Source organism: Cyprinus carpio, chromosome A21 (assembly GCF_018340385.1).
Source record: "Cyprinus carpio isolate SPL01 chromosome A21, ASM1834038v1, whole genome shotgun sequence".
NCBI classification, from domain to species: Eukaryota; Metazoa; Chordata; class Actinopteri; order Cypriniformes; family Cyprinidae; genus Cyprinus; species Cyprinus carpio.
The window spans coordinates 9,317,605-9,339,749 of NC_056592.1; the positions used below are offsets into that span (position 1 = coordinate 9,317,605).

At 38.9% G+C, this 22,145-nt stretch overlaps 1 protein-coding gene across 9 annotated transcripts in view; it reads left to right on the forward strand.

Annotated features, from left to right (window-relative positions):
• Positions 1 to 22,145, forward strand: part of LOC109080113 (guanine nucleotide exchange factor VAV2-like) — a 156,731-nt gene that overhangs the window by 45,670 nt on the left and 88,916 nt on the right. For all 9 annotated transcript variants that reach the window (XM_042778874.1, XM_042778876.1, XM_042778880.1 and 6 more), the window contains exon 2: positions 1,999 to 2,115. In XM_042778874.1, coding sequence (XP_042634808.1) covers positions 1,999 to 2,115 — 117 coding nt within the window. The remainder of the gene's footprint in view (positions 1 to 1,998; positions 2,116 to 22,145) is intronic.

Here is a 22,145-nt window from a genome sequence, read left to right on the forward strand (position 1 = left end):
TGTTTTTATACTTATCTTGTATCACTCATTTAAATGGGAAGCTTTTTATATCTTGTATGTTATACATTTTGTACCCCTCTGACACTGTATTCATCATTTTTATTGTTATCACTAGAATCTTAATGCAAAGAGAGCAACAGCCACATAAACATAGCGTGGGGTTGGGGTATGTGGAATGCAGCACAGCCACATAAACAGGGGGGTGGGGTAAAATTTATGAAGAAACAGTAGCTTATTCATTTGAGCTTGGTGCAGCTAAACAGGATGGAAAATTCAAATTTTAGTGGTTAGTGGTTTCAGAACAGACTGAACTTATGGTATCACAGAACAGACTGAACTTATGGTATCAGAGAGATAAAAAAGGTGGAGAGAGAGAAATTACTGAAACATCTCTTCTGAAGCAGACAGTGGTCTCTTAAAAGCAAGTAACTAAACACCAAAATGTCTAGTATCTTGTCTTATAGTGGGACATTTTGAGGATCATCTGGGAATACAAAATGAGAACAATAAACTTCCCGCATTTTTGTTGAGTACGTTATTATAGTGGTGCTTGCTAGGCACTTTTTCCCAGTGGTAATTTTTGTTTTTGTTTTTTTAAGACATGGTTTCCAGTGTTTTGACATCATATATATCTAATTTTATATTAATGAATTTTAGTTAATTTTGCTTGAACTAAAATGCCATCTGATTTTAATCTACAAAAAATGCAAATATATATTTTATATAATGCAGTATTAGATACATTTTATATAATGATATATAGTTATTTTGTATGATTATTGTGGTCTTTTTGTCTTGTGATTCTCTTTGTCTTAGCCATTCTTATCTGTTCTGATAAATGAACTGGTATTTTCTTGTGTATCATGTACAAGGCATAGCTACACTCTTATGTTTCCAGCATAACACTGATCCTGACACGCTTGAGCTCTCATTAAGGGCTAGTTTTATAAATGGCTTCACAGCTGTGAGAATTTAATCCGGCTTGTGTTCTAAGGGTGGTTATCTCCATTGTACTGGCTTTAATATGACAAACAGGCCTCTGCTGTCCCGGTTTGCACAAGAAACAGAGCTGCTAGTGGTGTGTTCACAATAGGGGTTATGATTCCTGCTGAATAATGGTGGCATGCTTGTAATGTGCCCTCTTCTCTCCTGAATCATTACTAGTACTGAATGCACTATTCGCCTTAAGTGTACTATTGTGAACACAGCTACCAGTATTTGTGGAGTTTGTTTCCACTGCTGTCTCCATAGAAATGCGAACCCATGCACATAATTGAATTATATCAGAGACATGAATTAAACATAAGACATGATTACTTGACATTTGGTGGGTAGAAATAAACAATGGCAAAATTGTTATTGTTTTGTCCCTGTTTGTGTGGTTGTATTAGTTTCATCCAGCTCAAGTCAATTATATTAGACAAATTCTCATTACAAGGAATGTTTATGCATGAATTCTCTGAAACAAATGAGGAGCAGGACCCAGCGTTGTGTCATACAGGCATAAGTGTTACTAAAGGTAATGATTGTGCAATGAAAGAAGGATCCAGTTTGCTTTAGAGAATCTAAGAACAGAAGGAATGGTAGGTTTGTAGGCTGGTAAGTGAAGAGTGACTGGGGTAGATCATGCCAGAGGCGATCCATCAGATGCTCATTGGCTTATCTAAGCCAAGCCTGGGCATGGGGATCCAAATCATAGTGTGTGATAACTGTTTGCTTAATCACTGGTACAGGAAGAAGGAAATGAGCTGACTGTCAATAGGCTCCAGGAAATTAAATAGGCTCCACATGCTGCAGAATGTTCTTCATGCCTGTGAAGTGACAGTGTTTTAATGCTGTTAAGTATGGAAATATTTCCATAGGTTTGTAGTTATTTACCAAAAAGACTTTTCCAATTATTTTAAATTCCCTTTCCCCCTTTTTTTCTACAATCAGGTTGAAATTTTAATCGTAAATAAATGGTCTGACATTTTTTTTATTTGTCTCCTTCTTTTCCAGTTTCTGTGTCTGAAGAACATCCGAACATTCCTGAAAGTGTGCCATGATAAGTTTGGCCTGAGGAACAGTGAGCTGTTTGATCCATTCGATCTCTTTGACGTGAGGGACTTTGGGAAGGTGAGAAACGGTGGTTTTGCTGAGCACGCAGGTTATCTTAGACTATTAATCGTTTTACACCATCATGTTTAAGTCTCCGCAGCTGAATAACATTAATGTTGTGTGCACTTTTTATAGGAGATTAACCCAAAACTGAGGCTATTGTGCATACACTTTGTTCCACTACTCACAGCCCTCTCACACACAATCTATTAATGCTGGGGATAATATAAAAGTGTGTGCAATGCTTAATCGGCCCTGTGTGGATTTATTTCCCCTAATCCTGCATGTTTGAATATTCACATGCACATTTGATCACACACCTCGGGGTCACAGGCATGTCTGTGTGTGCCAGTGCATATCTGTGTCGCTATACCCATATGGTTTGTATATGTGTTTATGCATGTTTCCAAGGATTTCAATAGTACTCATTTTAGGTGACTGATGATCAGCTTTTAAAGTGATTTAGGGGAGAATTGTTTGGGAAAGATCTCATATCTATTCACAGAACCATCTAGCCCAGGGTTTTCAAACATTAGTGCCTGGGATCCACAAATAAGATACTCCTCTTGCAGATGAGAAAAAAAAAATCATATTCCTGCTCGTTGTCAGACTGTCCCAACATTTAACACACCCTTAAAAGGCATCTTGTACATTTCTGACTGTCAAATGCTCTGTCAGAGCTTTCTCTGGTGCGTAAGTGCCCTTATGCTGACTATGCTCTGATGATCATCCAAGTATTGGAGAAAATGTGATGTCCTTAAGAACAACTGAACCCTGATCTTTATATCAATATGGCAGTTTAGTCAATGCACTGACCTCCATAATACAAGCTCATTGTTAATTCTGTTTCTTAGTGCTAATTCAGCTCGATATCTACTGTTTAGATTGGATATGGGTTCTTCCTCAGTATCAGTGTAGTTTTAATAGCTATATTGGAAAAAAAAAGTGCTGTAAAGGTTAGTAGAATTAAAGAGAAGACAACTTCCTTATTATTGATTGTTTTGGTTGCATGAATTGATTGGGCTTCATGAAGTATTTACAGGTGCAAAGCACTTGTTCGACCATTGAAACATTTCCAATCCAATAGTTCTGGTTAACTACAGCTCAGCAAGCATGTCTGGACATTTCCAATGCCTCGGTCAGGAAAGAAAGGAGTGGCAAGACGATGAGAGCATTTGAATGTCTCAAAGGGAGGGGCATAGACAATGAGATTAAGCCTTTGCCAGACGGTGAGCTTTCATGGATAATGTGGAAGACAGTGAGTGCACGGAAAACAATATTAAAACACTCAAGCAGTCAGAATCAATCACACACACCCTCCACATGTCAATGTGTAAATTGTGTTTACGTCGACTCGAAGGTGACGGGCTTGTCCTGTCATTGATTCTCCATTAAGGGCAAGCAGCGCATTATAATATATTGAAGTAGGCAGCTCAATGTTAGTGCACCATACATGCAAATCATCCACCTCCTTTTAAATGAACAGAGACTGATGCTCCTGAAGCTTTAGAGCTGATGGATAGAAAGCATTTTTAATCTTTCAATAGCACATACATTGTTGAACTTTCACCTCGGACAGTAATATTTCTCTCTGGCCTGTCAAGATCAGGGTGCCTTTAATTGGAATGGAGAGTCTCAGTCCTTTGTGTCCTTGCAGCTGGTTGGCCGGTTGATGAGATCGTGGCCATTTTAGGGATGGCGATAAGCGTTGTTGTCTGTTTTAAGTGTTGTCACTCTCATACTTGATCCCTCCTAATCCTAACAGTGCCTTGAATGGCTTGTTTCCTCCTTTGTGTTGAGAAGAGAGCACAAATCTATCCGTTTAGTGTGAATATTTAGTCTCTGCATGCTCTTATTCATCAGCACTTCATTACTCTTTCCTGGGTGGAGCTGATATGAGACACCTGTCCCTCCTGATGCTTCAAGTAATTGCCTCTCATGGCTTTCTCCATCTCGCTGCTTTTAGGTCTTTCAAACAGATGGTTCACCCCCACATCTCTCACTAAACTTGCAGAGCAGTCCTGTCAGTACGCTGATGTTTCATGCCCTCCTCCATCCAATCAGCCCGTGGGATGAATCCTTACGACAATCACAGATGGACCCAGATTCTCCTTACCGTACCATTTTCATCATTACTCATAAACACACAGCTCTCTGGGGTTCGCTTTTGGTTTAATGTGGCATTCAAACCAAACTGCTTCTGTCTTTTTCCCACTAATTGGATCTGGATATTCAGTTGTTATTATTTAAATGAACACCACAATCATTTTGGTGCACGTCTTTGTGACAGTTAGCATGATGATACTCCACCTGTTCACAACCTATTTATAGCTTTGTGATTTGCAGTGTGTGAGTCAGACAGGTTGAAGATGATTTTGATTATCATAGGATAGATCACACTTAATTGACCACTACAGGCCAGTTTTGACCTAGCTGTTATACAAAATCTTATTGACCTGGACTCTTTTGTTTAGTGTTGTCATAATTATCCCTCATCTTTACTCAGAGACAGCACAACCTCCCAGTGGGCTCATGTGGGTGTGCTCTTAATTAACAGGCAGTTCATCTGGGGGCACAAACAGTAAAATAGCTTCTTGATTGACACCACTGGGGCCTTTTGGAGTCCACTGGGAGTCAAATGCCATTTCCATAATATTAAATAAGAACAAAGAGTGAGACTTTTTTCCCAGCACATGCACTGATTCAGTGACTATTTTATTTTATTTTTTTAAGTTATTTTGTAGTAAAGTAATTAGTTTGGAAATAAAAATCAGATTTTCTGTTAATGTTTCTAGGATTTGTCATCAGAAATAATTAATATATACACAAAATAATCTCGTATTGATTAAAAGACAATTTATATATTATATTTGTGTTAATTTTATTTATTAATTTTTTTTAATATGACAAGCCCCATTGCTATTTATTTGGCCTGCAAAAAATGTTAAAGTATTTATTATTATTTAAAATTTTAGCATTTATAGCTAAAAATAAAAAATCTACACTTTCCATTTTAATGCAAAAAAAAGTTATTTGTTGACTTCCCCTGCTCTGCTGGCTTCCTCTTTAGTTTCTCGGTATTGTGCTCAAACTATCTGCAGCAGAAGTGGTATTCTTATGAAAGCACAATTACAATTCAGTGACCATAATGTGTTTGTACTCTCCATGTGCATACATTTCTCTGCTCAAGTATACTTGAGCTCCTCTCCTCTCCTCTCCTCTCCTCTCCTCTCCTCTCCTCTCCTCTCCTCTCCTCTCATATCCTCTCCGTGTGTGTGTGTTTTAAACATTGTCTCAAAATAGCTGGTTGCCAGGCACTCTCTACTGCAGCAACGCACTGCTCAAATACCTGTAACACACTGCTTTGAGAAAGTTGCTAAGGAACAATGGTGACATTAAAGAATAGACTCTCTGTAAAGGTTATTGCAGTGGTTTGAATTTTAGTTTTAAAGGCATGGAGCCAAGCTGATGCAGCACTGATGCATGTGAGAGTTGGCTGAGGATTTATATCAGACTGGCCTGCTTTTATTTTTTCATCAGTGGTGAGATTTTGACCTAACAAAGTTTGATGCAGATTGACCGAACAAAACATATACTGTTAAACGTGTATCTCCTGATGTTATAATGTAATTATATAACAGTGTAAGGAGGTGTTTTTTGGTTGCTAGCTAAGAACATGATTCCTTTGCTTCTATACAGAAAGGATAATTTAGAACGCTTAAAACAGTGAAAAGATTTTGTCTCTTTAGACAAACTGCTTCAGCTTAGTTTGGGATTAATCCTAGGCCATAAAGTACTTTCAGTAGCAAATTGCTTTTTCTGAGTCAATCTTGTTTTGAAAGTTTCTCTTCCAACTGAAAAGGCATCCTGTTTTGAGTAAAGCGATATTGAGACCATATTTCACCCTGCACGGATCATTAAAGCGAATGTTCCTGAATGCAAGGAGCTCTCCTATTCCTCAAACCATGTGCCTGTATCCTTGTCACACTTGCTAACCCAGAGACTCCTGTCCATCAGAAGCAAGGCTGCATGTTTTAACATAAAGCTGTCAACACAATCAATTATTTATTCAAAACGTCTCACTCTTTATGATAATTCTCCTGCTATGAATAATTTAAGGGAAGTACCTGCTTCACTTTGGAATTTCCTCTTGCCACTCTCTCCCTCAAAATGCCTCATTAGCTCTTACCTCGTTATTGAGGTATCTGCTCACTCTCATAACAATTAAAATTCTTATCATAACTTAGACTCATAATAATTGACTGTGGCATTCTACTGTTCACTCTCATAACAATTAAAATTCTTATCATGTGTTTAGCTTAAGTTTACCAAAGATATATTGTAGTATATCTAAATAACAGATAGGAAAGTATAGAAGTGTTTGTGTTTATGTATGGCTTTGTATTTATAATTTAAACATATTATTGATATATAATATTTTAATTTGAATTACTTTTCCATTTAATTTAATTAATATTATTATTATATTATTTATTTATTAATTATTATTATTATTATTTTTTTTTTGCTATTTTGTTTAATGAGGATCGGACATGAACGTGGTGCAGAGAGAAAAACACAATCAGGAACTGTTGCAAGTCAAACTCAAACTTGCTGTGTCTAAGAACATGCGTCCTTTTGTCTACATGCTCTGTTTCTTTTCTTTCCAGTACAAACCTGCCCCCCCCAGCTACATCTGTGTTCTACTGCTAGCTATTATGTCAACAATAAGTACAACATCAAATTTTAGTCAGCACCTGAGCTGCACATATGTAATAAGTTCCGCTGTGTTTCCAGCACAAAAGCAAAATGGGAGCAATATTTCATGAATCTGCCGAGACTGTTTTTCCAGAATCAGCTCTTTGTTTTTCTGGCGATTCTGTTCTCTGACAGGAGGTAATGACAGGCGGAAGCATTTAATTCTGCAGGAAGGAAAGTGATGAACTGCTGAACACATTACACACAGAGACCGAAATGGCCCTGCACAATAAAATTTACATTGTGGAAATAATTGCTGCTCTTTTGTCTTCCCTTTGAGAGCGTAACACTGGCAGAGCTGCACACTGGCCTCCGCCGGGTTCTTTTTGCACATTCTCTGCACATTTTCTCGCTGCAGAGTCCAAAACACTCAGTTGTGGTGTAAAGAGTGTCAGAAGAAAGTGAGGGAGTTTTTAATGTGCTCACTGGTCTACGCCATGCAGTTTGGTCTGTCTCCAGTGTGCCATGGCAGTAAAGGGGAGTCATCCAGGAAGAGCAGGAAGTACTTCCACATTCAGCTCCAGCCGTGAGCAGGTTACAGAGCACACTCATTATTATTTTTATATTTTTGTCTTTCTGTCCTGCTCGGTTTCTCTTGCCCTTTAGTTTGCTGCAAACTAAAGGAATTCCTCTGACAGACAGGTACGTTTTTTGCGTTTGTGGGCATGAATAAGTAAACCTTGAAAGTGCATATAGCGTATTTGTCCTTCTCTATAAATTCCAGAGTCTGAGATTCTGTAGCCTAGGTATATATGCCTGATACATTTTGCTTTTGGTGACCTCTCTGCCCTAAAGCTCAATGAAGGTGTAAACAGGAACACTGCAACCTGTGTTAATCCTTTAAAGGTGTCATAGGATGTCCATTTTCCACAAGTTGATATGATTCTTTAGGGTCTTAATGAAAAGTCTGTAACATAGTTTGGTTAAAAGTTCTCAATAGTAGTGTAAAAAAAACCTTTTTACCCTATCAAAAACAGCTCTTTTTTAGAACACGCAGTTTGTAGCATTTTCCTTTAAATGTTAATGAGCTCTGCTGACCCCGCTCCTCTCTTCTGAGCTGCTCTCTGAGGGACTGTTTACTTTAGCCCCATTCATCGTGAAACTTGCTAATTAGCACATTATTAGGAAAGGCGATTTGCAAAGATTTATTAAAAAAACCTTATACTCACTTCTTCTGTAGGTGAAGCTAGATCATGAATGATTTGCGTGAACAGAGATGCATTTATGCATTTATGTAGATCGGGGATGCATTCTCTTCAAAAATAAAATGTAGCCCACTGCTTCTTCAGCGGCTCAGATGTTGGGAGTAAATGACGACTGCTATGTTCATTATTACATCCAACAACAGAACACCTCAATCACTTAGGAGTCATTCTTGTCTACATCTGCTCCAGCGGTGAAAAAATGGTGGACTCTAAAGTAAGACGACAGTCCAGTCTGTGCTGAAACGCTACTGTCAATCAAACTGGGAGGGGCCTGTTTTTCGTGACGTCACACAGACAGGCAACTGAGATCGGCTCGATTTGAGAAAGGGGTAAAGATTTGAGCAAATTAAAAAGAAAAAAAAAACTGGGTGGATTTTTATTATTTTAGGGTGGTTGTGTACACACACTGCCAACACACATTTCAGTTCAAACAAATTGTAAAAGTGCATGTAGCATCATATGACCCCTTTAAAAATGACTCTGGCAGGGAATAGCCTGGAAATGACCCCACCGCATAGGGATTTGAGAGCATGGGATGCTTCGTATTAAATTCTCAGAGGTCAGGGACAACATTCAAGGTGAAATCAAACAATTAATCGCATCCAAAATATAAGTTTTTGTTTACAAAATATATGTGTGTGTACTGTGTATATTTATTATGTATATATAAATACACAAACATGTATATATTTTAAAAATATTTAAATGTGTGTGTGTGTATATATATATATCATCATTTATCATTATTTTATATATAAACAAAACATATTTTTCTTAAATATATACATGCAAGTGTGTGTATTTATATATACATAATAAATATACACAGTACACACACATATATTATGTAAACAAAAACTTTGTTTTGGATGCGATTAATCGTTTAATCGTTTTAAGTAACTTTTTCCCAATCAGCTTTACTAGGGACAAACTCCTAGACATCAGAAATAGCACACCAAATAACTTTCTGCCAACTTTTGAGCATTCAGACGTTTTACTGGACATTCTAGTCGGAGGTGCTGTGATCCCATATAAGCGTTCCAAATAACGCAAACAAGGGTAGTGTACACATGAAATTCATAAAACTCTGACACAGAGCATAAAAACACAACACCAAACACCCACAACAATAAAAACAACAAACTGTACCACAGTTTTAAAAAATTCAAAACAATACATGTCACCCAGCTCTGGGACTCTTTGATCACTGTTTAGTTCATCTTCTACCAGCCCACAATCAGAAACTTAAATCTGCTAAGCCTATAGTAAGAACTGTAAAGAGATGGACTAATGAAGCAGAGCAGGATTTATAAGCCTCAACCACTGATCTGGATGAGCTTACTGACACTGTGACATCCTACAGCAGTTTCTGTGAGGACATGTGTGTATTACCACCAGGATCTATTTAACATTTAACATCAAACCTAAATGTAATATATATATATATATGTGTGTGTGTGTGTGTGTGTGTGTTATATATATATTAAAGAGTTTGAACAGTACGAACAATATACAATTTCTGTGATATATATAACCTAACAGTCAAAAGAGTTTGAACAGTACGATTTTTAATGTTTTTTTAAGAAGTCTCTTCTGTTCACAAAGCCTGCATTCATTTGATCCAAAGTTTAAGGAAAGCAGTAATGTTGTGAAATATTTTTACTATTTAAAATAACTGTTTTCTGTTTGAATATATTTTAAAATGTAATCTATTGCTGTGATCAAAGCTGATTTTTCAGCATCATTACTCCAGTATTCAGTGTCACTTGATCCTTTAGTAATCATTCTAATATGCTGATTTGGTGCTCTAGAAACCATTTTTTAATTATTATTGTCATCAATATTTAGTTTGGTGAGGCCATGGAGAATGACTCCAAGATATTCTGGCAAACCATACGGCGCCTCAGGAGGGGGAAGCAGTGCCCTGCCAACACTGTTTACAGTGGAGATGGGCAGCTGTTGACCTCAACTGGGGGTATCGTCAGACGGTGGAAGGAATACTTCGAGGATCTCCTCAACCCCACCGACATGTCATCCATTGAGGAAGCAGAGGCCAGGGCTTGGAGGTGGACTCGTCTATCACCCAAGCTGAACGAGAGTAACTTCTCGGTGGCAAGGGACCAGGGGTGGATGAGATCCGCCCTGAGTACCTCAAGTTCCTGGATGTTGTGGGGATGTCTTGGCTGACACGCATCTGCAGCATCACGTGGCGGTCGGGGACAGTGCCTGTGGAATGGCAGACCAGGGTGGTGGTCCCTCTTTTCAAGAAGGGGGACCGGAGGGTGGGTTCCAACTACAGTACAGGGGGATCACACTCTTCAGCCTTTCTGGGAAAGTCTATGCCAGGGTACTGGAGAGGAGAATTCGGCCAATAGTCGAACCTTGGATTCAGGAGGAACAATGTGGTTTTCGTCCCGGTCGTGGAAAACTGGACAAGATTTATACCCTCACCGGGGTGCTGAAGGGTTCATGGGAGTTTGCCCAACCAATCCACATGTGTTTTGTGGATTTGGAAAAGGAATTTGACTGTGTCCCTCGCGGCGTCCTGTGGGGAGTGCTCCGGGAGTATGGGGTCCGGGGCCCTCTGCCAACTGCTAATCCCTACCCTTTACCACTTAAGAATGAACCAGGATCTCATTTCCAAATTAAATCAGAAAGTCAGACTTGTTCCCGGTACATGTTGGACTCCAGCAGGGCTTCCCTTTATCACCGGCCCTGTTCATTATTTTTATGGACAGGATTTCTAGGCGCAGCCAAGGGCCAGAGGGTGTCTGGTTTGGGGACCACATGATTTCGTCTTTGCTTTTTGCAGATGATGTTGTCATGTTGGCTTCATCAGGTCAGGACATTCAGCGTGCACTGGGATGGTTTGCAGCCGAGTGTGAAGCGGCTAGGATGAGAATCAGCACATCCAAGTCCGAGGCCATGTTTCTCAGCCCGAAAAGGGTGGTTTGTCCCCTGCAGGTTGGTGGAGAGCTCCTGCCTCAAGTGGAGGAGTTCAAGTATCTTGGGGTCTTGTTCAGGAGTGAGGGAAGGATGGAGCGGGAGATTGACAGGTAGATAGGTGCAGCTTCTGCAGTGAATCCACATCGAGAGGAGCCAGCTGAGGTGGCTCGGGCATCTGTTCCGGATGTCTACTGGATGCCTTTCTGGGGAGGTGTTCCGGGCACATCCCACCGGGAGGAGGCCCCGGGGAAGACCAAGGACACACTTTGAGGTACTATGTCTCTTGGCTGACCTGGTAACGCCTCGGTATCCCCCTGGAAGAACTGGAGGAATGGAGAGGGAAGTCTAGGCTTTCTGCTTAGACTGCTGCCCCCTCGACCCGGCCCCGGATAAGCGGAAGAAGATGGATGGATGGATCAATATTTAAAACAGTAAATTTTTTCAGGATTTTTTCAGTATAATTTTTATTTATTTTTTTGTTTGGAAAATAAATTATAGAAATGAATACTTTTATTTAGCAAGGATGCTTTAAATTGATCAAAAGTGATGATAAAGACATTTAAAATGTTATTCTTCTATAAATGTTGTTCTTCTGAACTTTCTATTCATCAAAAAGAGTTATCTGTCTCATCCGGGACTGCGACGAGTCTGCTTACAGACAAGAGGTTGAGCAACTGGCTGTCTGGTGCACAACAACCTGGAGCTGAACACACTCAAAACTGTGGAGATTATTGTGGAGTTTAGGAGAAACCCAACAGCATGAACAGCACTGTGGCAGCAGTGGAGTCATTCAGATTCCTGGGCACCACCATCTCACAGGACCTGAAGTGGGAAAATCACATTGACTCTATTGTGTAAAAGGCCCAGCAGAGGTTGTACTTCCTTTGTCAACTGAAAAAATTCAACCTGCCACAGGCGCAGATGACACAGTTTTACTCTGCAGTTATTTAGTTGGTTCTGTGCACTTCCAGAACTGTCTGGTTTGGGTCAGCCAGCAAATCAGATATAACAAGACTGCAACAGACTGTTAGGACCACTGAAAGGATAATTGGTGTGCACCTGCCCAACCTTCAGGACTTGTACAACTCCAGATTGAAGAAACAGGCAGGTAACATCATCACAGGCCCCTCTCATCCCGGCCACAACCTGTTTGTACTTCTCCCCTCAGGCAGATGTTACAGATCTCTGTGCACTAGATCATCTAGGCATAAAAAACCCATGCCATCTCTAGATTATACAGCTAACACAGAAATTACCACCTGTTTTCTTAATAACTAATTATTGCCTCTCTCAAGTAGTATGTGAATACATATAAATATTTTTATTTATACAGCTGTATATACAGTAAATAATGCACACATCTGTACACAAATCTTCTGTTCCAGATGTATACCACATTATTATTATTATTATTATGTCCCCCCCCCAGTTTTACTTATTTGAATGTTCTTTCTGTTCTCATGTGATATATGTATGTATGTACAGTATGTACCAAGAGCCCCTAAAAAAACACAAATTCCTTGTGTGTTTGCACACACTTGGCAAATAAAGCTCATTCTGATTCTGAAAAGGTGCACCATGATTCAAGCAGTGATTGTCAGAGCAACCTCAAGGTCATGTAAAGTGTCTGATCATACGGTGCATCATCTAATTCGGTTAATCCAAACAAAGCCTAGCCCAGATTTGCAGGAAAACTAACAAATACAAAGCACTGAAGCTGACCATTAAGGAGTTTGGTGATACTCTGTAAAGCAACCCAAGGAGTTTTGCTTGGAAAATAATCAACTCATGTAAATGTCAGTGGATGTACATTAATTCCTTTGGTGCCCATTAAAAAGCACTATCTGCTTCTCACTTTCTCCTTCTCTCTTGCAGTTGAACTAATCAGGAACTCTGCTGTTTAAAGCCTGCTGTGCCACTCTGGGTTTCAGGCCACTAAGCGTGCCTTCACACTTGGTTCACTTTCCTGGTCCGAACCCGAGTTCAATTGCTTCCCCCTCCCCCTGGCCCCGCTGGACTGCATTCATATTATGTTATTTGGGTCCGAACCGCGGTTCGTATGCGTAATCAAGCCAGCAGCTGTTTATACCGTTGCTTAGTAGCGGCGGCGCAGTAGAAAGCGGCAAATGCATAACATTGCTCTCTGCACTTTTATATATTTACGTTTTTGAAAGGTTTGTTTTGTTTACAAAGCTTCGGTACATAACGGCACTTACATCTGTCTTAGGAATGTACTGCAAATGATCTGAAGAACACTGAAGGCAAACAGAAATGAGATATACAGCTCTCTGTTTGCAGCGCGTCAGGAAAGTAAGTGAAACACACACTCAAACACACATTTTTATCAAATAATGCGTCATTCATAGTTTTTCACTTCCGTGATTTGGTACAATTGCATTCACACCAGCAGCGAACCATACCGGAGTTCACATGAACTGTACCCTTTTTAAGCAGACTCGGGTACGGTTCGTGGGTGCACACCCAAGTTTGGAAGACAGCGTTCACATCATCCAAACAAACCGAACTCTGACGTCAATCGAACCCAGGTGCGCACCAAAAGTGCTATTGTGAAAGCACCCTAAAAGCCATAAAAGTTGACCATAAGTGGATCTAATCTGCTTTCATATTGCCTATCAAAGAATTGTGATATGTAATTTGGAACTAATGCATTACGTGTATATCTATTACTCCTTTGCATGTTTATTACAAGGCTGCAAAGGATGAAGACTGTTTGCAGGAGTCAAAGTGCTTCTTAATGTAGAGAATTCATTAATCTGACATTATGGTCTGGAAGTGTGTCAGCTTGGGGTTCTAACCATGAATTTTTCTTAGTTTATTACAGCATAAGAGCTTAACAGTGAACACCTACTCCCATAAAACATTGTGACTTCATAAAGTCCTATACTCTCATTAGTGCCCCTCCATTTTTTCAATGGCTTTATTTCTGGAAGAATTTTTCTCATTCATTTTTCTGTTTTTTTAAAAAGTCTTTGTTTAATAGTTGTAATCCATGAACCAAACCAACCAACAGTTAGGTAAATCACAACATTAAAAGCTTTGATTTGAAACAAAAAGGTATTATAAAATCAGACAAAAGTTAAATGGCATTTATGAGGGAGAGATTTAAAATTCAAAATGGACAAATATAAAAAATTATAGGGTATTTTATATATAATCAGTTTTATATTGTAGCATTATTTCTGATTCGATTATATAATTCACAGTTCTTCATGGGGTAGGTCATTGTTGTGCTCTATTAGGGGGTTATTTTTTATTTTTCTCAAGCTTTTCTCTACATGGCACAAAGTAATTTGATACGGATGATAAATGTTAGTCCTCTCTTTCTCTGACTTATTAAATCTTGAAGATGTCCTGCCAGGTGGTGCGAGACCTCATGCTGTGGGTGCTAAACTGTGTACAATCCTCCTCCATTGCTGTTCATTTCTCACCCGCATGTTTGCTGCTGCTAGGTAGCAATAACAACCACCGACTGCCATGCTGTGTTAGCAAAAGATGGCACAAAGAACTAGGGGTGCAACGGATCATAGATGATCCGTGATCCATGCGTACAAGGCTCAACATGCATGTGATCATTTGATTAACTGATAAACTTAAACATCAAACAATCAAAAATTAAAAATTTAACAAATTCACACATTCCATCACATTTTACAAATTCAAGCAATCAAAAAAATTTAACCTTTCCGCTGTTTTTTATGTGCGCTCTGCTGCTGCTGTACACACCCGATCACGCACACGCAGAGAGAGACACCGCGTGAACAGTGAATTGATTCCTCTTTCACATACACACAAAGTTGTTAAAATACCCATTTTGGCAAGTATTCTAGTAAACACAGTCGGTTATGTCTTAAGTAAATGTAAACGGCTGAGAAAATAGCGGATGTGTGTCAGTATTAGGTCTGTGCATTTGGTTTTAAAGAGACAGCAGCCAATAAATACCTGTTCCTGTGTGCTAAACAAATAACACCACAGCTCTAACAAAGATTAATATGTATTTAAATTGTGCAGTGAGCACTATTGTGTTATTTTACACTTATTTTACTCTTGGCATATAACTGATGAAATATGAATATATTGTGCATACCTAATAACAAATGTTTGTCATAGATTAGCACAGACAGCTATTAAATATTGGCAACAGCTCAAAAAGAGTATCTAACATGCTATGGGCTAGTTGCATATCTCCGCCATCTTGGATTTCTGGTCTTGCGAGTATGTGCATTGATACTTCCGGTTGTACTAAACGCCAGTGCAGAGAACCGGAGAAATCCAAATATTACCTTCTATATGTTTACAGGATTTATTAAATCACTTGAAATGCAAATAAGATCTACACTACTATTATTACTATACTATAAATGTTAACTGACCAGTGCATTTGAAACTTGCATATGTTTGGGTCTGGTGAATGAATGAAATACACTAATGTTACTCCCTATTGTTCACAAAATGAAAGTTGAACTCATGGTGTGTACTCACAGCTACATAATGTCTTTTTCCTTTACCAGTTATGTAAATGTACAAATGACTTATTTCTCGAAAATGTTTGTATTACATTGATTTTTTTTTTCTTTTTTATGAAATATTTACCTTGTGAGACGTGAGCTACGATTTAACTTCATAAATGTCCACTTCTCAATTGTGCACATACATCAGTTTGTTTCATCATTATTTTCACAACATATTTTAATATTTTACACAGTTAACTTTGCATCAAACATATTTTTTTTAATGAAAAAAGGGCTGTAAAATGATACAACTAATACATGACTAATTTTAATATTTGTTTTATTTGATAATTAATGCAAAGGAAATCGTACAAATATACATGCGCTGCTTATAGACAGATAATGATCTATGCTGCAGATCTTTCACAAAACATAAATATTGAGAAAAACACACATAAATGCAAACACTGATCTTTTAATTAATGCAAACATACCATAATTACATTTACAGTTAAAGTTATAAATTATGTTATCAAATAAAGTTAATAAAATATACATGCTTTATCAGAAATTGCTGTCTCGTTTGACAGTCGGAAACCTTATGATCTTATAGATAACAGTCAGAACAAAATCAGCTCTCCGAAAATGTTAAGTTTTGCGCATTTGAGTGGTTTGTGTTTGAATGAAAAGATCCCTGTGGACCGATTAACCTCTGACGCTGAACCGCATAATCAACAGAAGAAAGAATAAAGCAATCTCCGAGTTGTATTTTGATGAATTTCCACACAGAGGTACGCAACAATGTAGGGAGGATGTTTTATCATGTCTTTGATATACCACTATCCGCTGTTTAATTTGAAAACATTAATTATATCTATCTAGGCAAGTTTTGTGTGTAAGTTTCCCTTACAGTAAATGCGAGCGTCGCAGGACCGGAAGTATGCACACACTCGCGTCGCCAAAGCTCACCGGCACCATCTTGTGCACAGAGCCAATTGAGTCCATGGCCAGTGTGTTGACAGCAAGTTGGTGTGGGGTTGCAGATTTACACTTTGCATGTGGAAAGGCAAAATTATATTTTGTTCTGTTCATTTCTTTCTGCTTTCAGTCTGTTTTCTGAAATGAAAGAGATCCAGGATAATTGGTTGTTAGCAGGCTAACTCTTGATCACTGCTATGTTGTCACACTGCTTTTTTTTTCATTCCTTAGTTGTAGATTACAGAGCGATGGAGAGAACTGTGGTACCAGGGAAGAAAATAAGATACAAGAAGAAGAAAGATTAGAAAGACTTTCACAGCTTCAGTTTTGTACGTTATGACTTCCTACTCTTTCACCAAAGAGAGTGGTCTTGGCCAAGGATGTCTGTGTGCATTGATGCCAATGTATTGAGTAGTGAGGGCCTGACGGTTTGTTTTTGAACTCTCAATTACCTCAGCATGAGAATGAATGGACTGCCTCTTTTAACAGTGTGTGAGTAACATCAAAGACTACTGGAAAGTGGCGGGTGGCCATTGTGCCACATGAGAGGCTTGTTGTCCGTCAGAATGCTGGTGTAGCCAGAGGAACCGCAGAGTTTCTTTTCGATGATGGATAATTCTTTTCTATTTTGGTGGCTTTTAACCCTTCAAAGGGCCCTTGAGACCAGTCACCGCATTGTGATACCATATCTAGTCAAGCATACAGACGGCAACACTCTGTCCAGATGGTCAGGCCAGACCGTTTGCTTTTAAATTATTTGAATCTTGCAGAGTCATAGCTGAATAAGGACTGATTTTAGGCCATAGAAACACAAACAACAGAGCTATATGCATGCACTGTCTCTGTGTGAGAGGAGTGCGTAAGCCGCGCATCAGCTGCTAATAGAGCTTGTGAGCATTTTTGCTGCTTTATTGGCTTTGAACGATTGCATAAACGCTTATATGTATCCAAATGGCCCGGCTTTGCAAGTATCCCCATAAACAGTCATTTAGGTCTTAAGGGAACATAAACAGTTGTGAGAGAAAGCACATGTGTAACAGTATATTGGATCCGGACTTCGGTCTTAAAGGAGACCTATTATGCCCCTTTTTAAAAGATGTAAAATAAGTCCCTGATATCCCTAGAGTGTGTGTGTGAAGGTTTAGCTCAAAATACTTTACAGAATTTTTTTTTATAGCTTGTTAAAATTGCCACTTTTAGGGTATATGCCAAAACGTGCCGTTTTTGTCTTTCCATTTAAATGCAAATGAGCTGCTGCTCCTGGAGAAGAGGGCGGAGCTTCAAGAGCTCAAACTCCGGTGCAATACCAGTGCTAGCCTTTGCAAATAAACACTCCACTATTAGTACAAGCCTGTTATCTTTGCAGAAAACACACTTGGTTTAAAAGTCAGTCATCTGGTTCTACTATGCATAAAAAAATTGCACTTTATAAATTACACAGACGGGAGAACGGCGCGATAAAAATAACTCATGGTGGCATACAAACTTTATAAGCCCCTCTTGTGATTATGAGCTCAACTAATTCCAGTGGTCGATTTGCTTTCATATGCAATTTTAACTCCCACATTCCTATTTACAATCATTCTGGTAGCACATGAAGGCAGCATCAGTGAAAACAGACAGACAATGGTAGCTTGAGCAACATTATCTTTACAGAGTGCCAAGAAGCTCTTTCAGAAAGGCAATGTGGAAAACTAACACATGATACTTACATCTTCTGGAGGTGTAGCTGGATCACGAACAGTTGGCACTGCTCCATCCTTCAGGAGCAATTTTGTGCAAAACCTGCTTTAAACTGACCCTCATTCACAAAGCAGTCCGGTATAAAATGATTCGTGCAGACATAAATTAATTTCAGTAGAGTTGAGGGAGCATTTTTCTCGAAAACAAAATTAATCCACCTTGTCTTCAGTGGCTCAGATTTCGGGAGTAAGTAGAGAGCTATATGGATTCATACATCCAGCAACAGAACACCTAAAATTCTTGGGAGACATTCTCATCAGTGCAGCAACAGATGACTGTGTAAAACTCGCTGTGAACTTGTTCAGCGCTCTCTCAAAACATTTGTGTGTGGCCCCTGTCTAAAATGACACCACACAATAACAAAAACACAAAAAAGCTAGTAGTTTGGAGACACAGCTTATGATTTATGGGGATTTAAACAAAAAAGGAGTGGGTGGCTTTTTATCATTATAGGGTGGTTGTGTACACACACTGCCAACACACATTTATATGAATTTTGCATAAGAAGAAAATAAATAAATAATGAAAATGCTAACTTACGCAGTATATTTCTTATTTATTGTAGATTTTTGTCCTATTGCTCGTAATTAGTTTATTGTTCTTAATTCACTGACTGTTTATTTATCTCCAGTGAGCTTGAGTTTTTTTTTTTTTTTTTTTTTATTAGTTTGATATCGACAGGATTATAAAAATTCTATGGTATCAAAGATTTTAATATCATAAAAACCTTAAAAAAATAACTGTATTGTGAAATAAATCGTTAATGTGATATAAAATTACTCTACACTATTACTATACACTATTGTGATACAAGATTTTTCCCCTAAGCTGAATCCTATAATAATTAAATAATTATTTTTGTATGGTTCCATTTTTTTTTCAAAATGAAATGAGACCATAACCCTAAAAAGGCCCCTTAATGCAAATTAGATCACTCAATGGCCATCTTGGCAATGCTTTTGGACAGCTGATGTCCCTGTGAGCAAGTGCAGCCCTCCCCTGCTTGAATGGGCAAAGACTGAAATATTCTAATTTGTCTTCCAAGTGTACATTTAAAGTGACCCTATTATGCCATTTTTAAGGTTCCTAATATTGTTTTGGGATTCTCCTACAATAGGTCTACTTGCATGCAAGGTCAAAAAACTAAATATGCATTTAATATCACCCCATTTTCCAAAGATTCTCAACAGATTCATTTGAAGCATTTCTAAAATTCAATCTCTCTAAACCCCTCCTTTCCGTGAGCCTACTCTGCTCTGATTGATCAGATGGCCCGTTTTGTTGTGATTGGTCTACCGATACAGCACGTGTAGGAAGCCATACACCCATTGCCATAGTTCTGTATTTTGAACACTTGATAGAAAATCCAAAGTAATCCAATGGTAATCCAAAGGTTGCGAGTTCGAGTCTTGGGCTGGCAGGAATTGTAGGTGGGGGAATGAATGTACAGTGCTCTCTCCACCCTCAGTACCATGATTGAGGTGCCCTTGAGCAAGGCACCGAACCCCCAACTGCTCCCTGGGCACCGTAGCATAAATGGCTTCCCACTGCTCCGGGTGTGTGTGTGTATGTGTGTGTGTGTGTGTGTGTGTGTGTGTGTTCACTGCTGTGTTTTGTGTGTGTGTGTGTGTGTGTGTGTGTGTGTGTGTGTGTGTGTGTGTGTGTGTGTGTGTGTTCACTGCTGTGTGTGTGCACTTTGGATGGGTTAAATGCAGAGCACAAATTCCGAGTATGGGTCACCATACTTGGCTGTATGTCACGTCACTTTCACTTTTTTCACTTTCACTATTACTTAACTGGCCAATGGAGCAAATCAACTCAGTGTCGTCACACGCTGTGGTATCACACAATGGCAGTGCCCTTGCTCCAAAAGCTATAGCAAAACATCCTTTTTTCTTTAAAATGGAAATCAGTTTACTAAATAATGTAAACTTGACTGACTGCTTCACTTCCATTTTAAACATTCAGCCATGTGTTCTTGTTATTTCTGCAGTGATGTAGAATATTGTAACAATATAAAACTTCACAATCACGGGAAGAAGGAGGCGGGAACCGGCGAACACTCAAATAAAACTTTAACCCTCTGGAGTCTAAGAGTATTTTTGGGGCCTGGAGAAGTTTTGTCATGCCCTGACATTTGTGCTTTTTTCAGTTTCTTATAAATATCTAAATGGCTAAAGTCTAATCTCACTGTAATCAGCACAAACTAGGCTATAATAATATGTGAGCAGCATGTATGTACATTATTGTGTTTTTTGAGAAAAAAAATGTTATGCGTGGTTAGTGAAAAACTAAAAATGTTAAATCACTTGAATAAGGCAATAAAACACATACAGAAAATTGGTTCCCAGGAATTTTGAGAACTGGAGCTTGTAGCCTAGAATTTTTTTAACAAAATAAACACAAAACAGCGCGACAGCCCCTCACGGTCGACTCCCGCGCACAAACAAAAACCAAACACAAAATAAAGCTCAGGCCTCCATGGGACTCGAGACCGGTGAGTGGAGCAGGTGTCGCTCATTTCCCAAATCACTCCACCGGCCTCGCTCCGTTCCCACGGCTCTCGGCCCCGCCCCACTCGTCACAAATATGTATTTGCTTTGTTATAGACCTTTTACACTCTCTTGTCCTTCTTTTTTGTTTTTCAATGTCTTAAGTAATATATGCCTATACACATACATTTTTATTTATTTTTTGCCCTAATTAAGTTAGTACCCCTCAGCCAAACATGTTCTGGTTGGTGAGCATATCCCTAAGATCAGCTTTCTTGTGTGGGTGGAATGGAATTAGGTATGTGGTGTGGGATTTAATAACCCATTTCTGGATTGCATTATTAGTATGTAGTCCATTCCAAATTGTGCTGTGGAGGCATTATTTCTTGTTTTTACACTGCATGCTATGCTCTGTCCTGCATATGCACTGTATGTATTCACATCATGTTGTTCTTGTCTGCATTCTCAAATGCATTCTCCTTTCTCAGATTTCCCTACTACTTTGACCTTTGTGGGCAGATGAGGCCTACGACTGCAAGTGGTGTTTTGCAAACTCTGTGTCAGTCTTTGCTCAGGCTTTGTCCCTGTTTGACTCTCCAGAGCTGCGGGAAGAGAGAAGCTCAGCTAGTTTGAGAAAATGTCCAAGAAATCCTTCAGGAAGATCAAAATGCTCACTGCGAATGCTGATTTTTTTTTTAGGAGTGGGAGACTTAACATGTATAAAATGTAGGATGAAGTCAGCCATCAGAAATGTGGTTGGTAAACTCCTTTCACCAAATGAACAATGCTGAGATCTTTGGGTTCCTTCAGTCTCACATCAGAGATGGAGAGCTCCTCAGAGAATGCTTTAAAATCAAGGCAGGCTCTTATTCAAAGCTAACTGATCTTCAGCAAGCTGTTTTTACCAAAGCTCAATAATAACAGGCTCACGTCACTAGCATTGCTCAGCTCTTTGATTTGAGAGCCATCTTGTTTTTGTTTTACATAAATAAAACGCCTTACCGAACGGACATTAGGACCTGGGGGAGGCTGTTGATATTGTTGCTCTTGCATATGCTAGTGACTGTTGACTCTATTGTTCACTTGATGTGCCATTGTGTACTTACATTCTTAAATTAAATGCTGTGATCTAAAACCGTGGATCTAATCACTATTCAGACAAAAGTTTGCTTCAAGAATGTCCAAGCTTGTGACATGATCTTATCGCTAAAGCACCTTGCGCACATGCGAGTTATTTATCTTATCGTCAAGGCATACTGCATAATTTTTCTTGTCGAGGCGATGACGATTTTTCTATTTTAAGCCTTTGTCATCCGATTCTGATAACATTCCGATAATATTGTGCATCCTAGGGCTGGGTGATATAGTTAAAAAAATGTATCAACAATATAATGTTTTATATCGTTCGGTATCAATAATTATTAAAAAATTTTATATTATGTTATAACCTTCACACA